A 6000-nucleotide genomic window follows, 5' to 3' on the forward strand; every position below is an offset into this window, starting at 1 on the left:
TATGTAAAAAACAGGAAAGTGGGCCATATGTTGTATAGTATAATGACAATAGTAACAACAAGAATTTAAGGGTAAAGGTGAATCCAGCTGTAAATATATGCTTATGATGTCAAGTGTGCATATATATTCTATACAGGATTGGTCTTAGTGTGCACATATACTCTCTACACATTTGTTTTTGAGTTTTTGGGTCCTGATCTTGTTCTATAGTTACTGTATTCTACTATTGACATTTTCATGGGTACAGTTATATTTAAAAATGTTTCTGAACCATGTGACAGCTGGCAAATATTTAAGATGGCAAATATGTGGCAAGTTGACATATTGCGTTGTGTATTGGCAAATCAAAACAGAGATTAATATTAATATATGTCTAGATTAAAGAAATGTTTGCTGTGAAGAGTGAAGTCTGTTAAGTGGTGTCAATGTTGAATGTAGTGGGATAAATTGACCGAATGCAAGAATACAGTACACATTTCCCATCTGCTGTAACAGACTGACAGAAACTCACACTCACACCAGCATGCCTTTAATTTATGAATAGTACCACTCACCTTAGAGGGACTTGATCTTAAGCCCTTATCCTCAAGTAGGTCAAAGAGTAAAAGAATGAATAGGATTTGTAACCATGAACACATCATGTCAATAGAGTGATTGTAATAAATAAAAGCTGTATATCTAAGCCAGTGCTGGAAAATACAAACTGTATCTAGACAATACTGAAGTCTTAGCACCAGTACTACATAGAACTATTTATCTCTATGCAGCTGTAAGTTCCAAGTGAAAGCCTTAACAGTCTCATCCCATTTAAATATCTGGCAGTGAGCACCTGGTTGATTTTTAATTCAATTTCATGCTATGCGAGTCTTCAGTAAATCGTTTTTAAGGTTGGTATATTGGTATAGTAGAATTTCATTGATATAGCACTTTGAAATAGTCATTTAATTTCAGATGGAGTGCAGTCTTTTTTGCCTGCCTCTGTTGTTGAAATCATAAGGTCATGAAATTAATTACGTTGTCAGCTAGAGCACAATTCATATTTCTGATCATGATTTCTGCTCTACTGCAAAACACACCAGCTTCTTCCAGCTTCATAGTTTTTTGGTTCTCCCAAAATGCTTATATGTAACTAAATCATACATGGTATGCAGAACATGAAAGATATTTTCAGGACTTGAGGACTTGAAAAGATTGTTTCAATGGATATCTGTGCATGTCTCAATGGCTTCAATGATCTCAAGCACTCTGATCATAAACATGTCTGTTCATAACTCATAACATTTGAGAAAAAAAATGGACAGTGTTATGTAATTTGTCATACCTATATTCCATGGCAGTGGCAGTGTTGCACTCTTCTTCACTTGTGAGTCACTTTGGATAAAAGTGTCTGCCAAATGAATAAATGTAAATGTAGCTGATAGGATACATGAGTTCATTCACTACTGAAAGAAGTTAGACTTCTAGCTTCAGCTGTCTTCTACTTGTAGTGTGGACCAAAATGGCTACAGAAGGCTTGTGACACTTTAGTCAACTGGAAAGACAAGAAAGAGACAGAACTTCATACATTTCACTGCACATCAAAATAAAATGTAATTTATTCCATTTTATAAATCTCAGGAACACTAGTGCATCAATATTGGTGTAAAAATAGACCCTATACCCTATATGTGTCCCCAGATAAGGCATGCGTTGATCATATGGTCTTACACATGTAATGTTAAAGCTTCTCTTACAATAGGACACACAGTTGTTCACACAGGTGCATGAAGAGTAATGAGAACCTCAGTAAGCATTCTTTCCAGCCATATAGCTAAGGTACTCTACAATGCTAAATACATAAGCAAAGACACAGCAACCAGGGTCATTTTGACCTCTTATTTGAAATGTCCATCAGGAAATGTTATGAAGCACACAAATTCTGACTGTTTAGAAATACTGAATCAAGCCTACAGAATAAAACCTCAGGTCCCAGCCTGTCAATTAAAACCTTCTATCATTGTCTCTCAATTCGCACCTACAGACTGGTGTGATCATAAAGCGCTCAAATACACAAATGAAGTAAATAACAGATACATGGTCACGTGTACTACATTTCTCATAGAGACATCTTCCCTTTATTTTCTAATATACATTCATAGGAATAGTTACAGCTGTGTTACAAGATCTTAAAATACATTAATCAAAAGGTTATCTCTGGTATAGCAGGTATTATGAAGGTTAGGGTTTTAAGATCATATGTCATATGCTGTATACTGTATATGCATATGTGAATTCTGTCTTGAACTCCCTTTGAAAGGTGAAAGGCAGGCATAGATAGTCAGTGGGATATAATATGAAAACAACCAGTGTTTGGGAGATTGGGAGGTAGAATAGGGAAAGAGGATGAGGGAGGTGGAGCAGAATTAGTAGAGCAGGGAGTGAGGAGAAGGGAGTTTGAGGGTAGCTGATGGTATGGCTAGTGAAGGAGTATAATAATCTCCAGGAAGACAAAGGGAGAAGAGTGGGTTGTGGGAGTGTGGTGACTGCGGAGTGATGCATTCTGGGATGGTGGTGGTGGCCGGGGGCGGGGCTGGGATTCAGCTCTGCTGTTCCTGCTGGCGCAGACGGCACCCCACTGCGGTGATCAGGGCTGCCCCCTTCCCGCTCCCGTCCTCCGACAGCAGGAAGTTCACGTCACACTGCGGGGCCAGCTCCTTCACCGTCTGGTGCATGATCTTAGAGAAGCTGGCGAGAGAGCAGGACGGAGGTAAGTATAAGAAAGTATAAACATACTTTCTAAAGTCACCGCAGCTTCTCAAGGCAGATTTGATATTATCCAACATGGCTGTTGGCTCATGCAATACATTTGATTGTTACTTTTGATATATAGATGAAATGGTTAAATTGACCATTTATTCAATTTATATTCAAATCCTGTTTATCAGATATAATTTGAATTACATATCATTCAATTGTCTACTAAATAATGTAGCTAGTTCAACAAAAATTATACCCGAATGTTTAAAGTTATTTGCACAACTAGGTTACAATATGGTATACAAGATAAGACATAAGACATAATAGCAATGTAAAAATACTGCTGCAAGATGTCATCCCTTTCTTGCTTTTGAATTCCATTAATTATGGAGGAGCCAGACTTGTTTTAAACACAAGCCAGTGGACAAAAATTGTCAACAACAACACTGCAGTAGCTCTAGTAAACTTGAAAATGAATTCAGGTACCGTACTAGAACAGAATTTTCTACTGAAATTTCAAGCTGGAGAGATCTCTTGAGGGAGATATTTTGTTGCATCCTTTTATGGAAATGGATCATCTTTCCTTTCAGATCTGTATTAAAAGTTCTGGTTTGCTACACAAGGCTGCAGTAGGCTATTGGAGGGCAACAGCATGGTAGTTTCAGCAGTGCAGGTTGCACCAGTGCATTGAACTGGTTTAAGTGGGCAGTCATGTTGCTCACAACTTTGCCCATTACCACCACATGAAAATGCATGTTTTGTGTCCTGAAAAATGCACAGTCACTCCAACACCTGGGTATCCTCACAGTCAAACAGTGGAATACGGATAAAAAAAACTATCCCAGTCCCCTGCTACTCACTGTGGGTGGAGTTTGTAGAGGGTCCCGTCCACCCCCACGGTGATTTCCAGGTGGTCCAGTCCTCGGTTTTCACGGATCTTGTCGACCACGGCGGCCATGCCGGCTCCGCAGAGCTGGGCTGCCCGATGGGACACGGTGCCGCACACCTCCTTCACGATGATGCTGTCGTCACAGGTGCTGTCCAGCCCCAGGTGCTGCAGGATGGACCTCACCTGCAGCAGCGCTAGACGGTCACTAGAGGGCGATACGAGACATTAAGGGCCCACACAGTCTAATGCAGCACACACATGTAACATGTGTCCGTTCACCCACCTCTCGATCTGGGAGAGGAACTTGGTCTCGAAGATGCCGCGGGTTTTCAAGGTCTCAGAGATCTGGCCTCTGAAGAGGAAGCCTCGCTTCGTCAGGTCTATCAGGATGTTCCGCACGATCTCACCCAGGTACATCCCGCTGCACATCTTCTCGTACCTGAGAAACAGAGGAAACACCAGAGCTGCTGCTAACTGCATTCACTGCCATAAAACACCCTGTAGGATAAATCACCTCCAGCAGAAAAGACGATCTATCTGGTGATAGACTGTTCATAACAAGGCCATTTACACTTATACCTGAAAACATTTGTTCCATTTACTCTTTATGTAAATTTTTTTCTGCAAAAAAAAATTATAATTATCACTATAAATAATTCATTGTTTTATTGTAATTATAATATCCATTTATTCTAATTATAATAATGATTTATTATATGTATAATAATTAAATTTAATACATTATTAATATATGATTATCAAGTAATTTATAGTCATCATTTCAAGCACTGTTCAATCATTTCAAGCGCTATCAAGCCAAGCACTGTTCCGGAGACAATTAAGAATGAGAAACAAGGAACATCAGCACAGTCACAGATAGCAGTGTATCTGTGGCACTGATGACATCAGCAGAGAGTCATAGATAACAGTGTATCGCTGGTGAGGACGAAGAGTGGAAGGTCACCTCTGTTTCCCCGCATTCAGCGAGAACTCATCCACAGCAACATCGTACGCTGTCCTGATGTCATCCAGACACCCGTTGTCCCCAAAGGCGCCCCACTCCATGTTGACACACATCCGGCCCTCGTCCCCCTCCACCATCTCGATGTTCCGCATCTCCTCCATGTAACAGGCGTTGCTGCCCGTTCCTGAAAGCACACCAGCGTGACACATGTGCGCCTCACATTTTCAGCAAATCATAATCTAATCTCTAACAACATGAAAAGGTTTTGAATACAGGACCTGGATGAGGACTAAGAAGCATACCTGATTTGTCCTTACATATTTAACCCACGCTTTTGAGGGGTTAGCCTACCTGCAATCAGGCCGATCTCGCAGGTGGGCTCCTCGTACGCGCATGTCATCATCGTCCCCACGGTGTCGTTCACCACCGCCACTACATCAAGGTCAAACTCCTGCAGGCACAATCCAGGAACAGAGTCAGAAACACACAAAGGCATATACACACACACACACACACGCACACGCACACACACACACACACACACACACAAACACAAGCATGCGCACGCACACACACACACACACACACATACACACATACACATGCATAGATGCATGCACATACACTGTGATATTTACTGAAGTTATACAAGCGGTGTCATTTAAAGAGTGGAATAGCAGTTCTCCCTGCAGGCCTTTGGTACTGATGCATCAGGCTCAGGCAGTAAGGCTGTAAGGGGTCTCAGGGCTCGACTCACCTCTCTCCGTTTGATCCCCTCTCTCAGCAGGCCCACCACATCCTCCCCCTCACAATCTGTGGCTTTGAACCCTTTGGTCCAGTTTACAAGGATGCCCTGGGTTGCAAACAGACCATTACATCACTACTTGTTCAGCAAACAGCAACTTTCATAGCATATCTATGGCAGAGGGACAGAGTATTACAGTTTTTTTTTTTTATTAAAAAGTGACATTGAATAAATCTTTGGTCCACTTGACCAGCAAAATGACTCAAATGAGCGCAACAGTAACTTTTTTTTTAGCAAAACAATAAGTTATTTCTCATTGCTTACACACAGGATGCAACTTTTAAGCACATTTTTCTATATATTCATATATGTTGACAAAACATGCTTCAAACTGTCAAAAGTAAGTACACACAGAAGGAACGTCATTGGTTAAAGAGCCTCTGTGAATGTGCCATACCAAAGGCAGAGTCAACATAACACATATGTGTGTCTCAGTCTCCAGTGAGAGTGTTCCTACCCACATTCCCACAACTGGGCTATACAACAGAGAACATCTAATTACATTCTTTGATGCGTGGTGCCAGAACATTGTGCCACCAGCAATCTTGCATTCCATCACTCCTGTCAGACCACAGAACAGTTTGCAATCCATCCACCTGTAATAAT

At 41.0% G+C, this 6000-nt stretch overlaps 1 protein-coding gene across 1 annotated transcript in view; it reads right to left on the reverse strand.

Moving 5' to 3' along the window:
- Positions 1-1576: 1576 nt before the first annotated feature.
- Positions 1577-6000, reverse strand: part of hk1 (hexokinase 1) — a 21741-nt gene continuing 17317 nt past the window's right edge. Inside the window, exons 13-18 of the mRNA XM_036546375.1 lie at positions 5347-5442; positions 4941-5040; positions 4590-4773; positions 3909-4064; positions 3597-3830; positions 1577-2724 (exon numbers count right to left, since the gene is read on the reverse strand). Of these exons, the coding sequence (XP_036402268.1) occupies positions 2577-2724; positions 3597-3830; positions 3909-4064; positions 4590-4773; positions 4941-5040; positions 5347-5442 (918 nt within the window). The 3' untranslated portion in view covers positions 1577-2576. The remainder of the gene's footprint in view (positions 2725-3596; positions 3831-3908; positions 4065-4589; positions 4774-4940; positions 5041-5346; positions 5443-6000) is intronic.

Source organism: Megalops cyprinoides, chromosome 15 (assembly GCF_013368585.1).
Source record: "Megalops cyprinoides isolate fMegCyp1 chromosome 15, fMegCyp1.pri, whole genome shotgun sequence".
In the NCBI taxonomy this organism is placed as follows: domain Eukaryota; kingdom Metazoa; phylum Chordata; class Actinopteri; order Elopiformes; family Megalopidae; genus Megalops; species Megalops cyprinoides.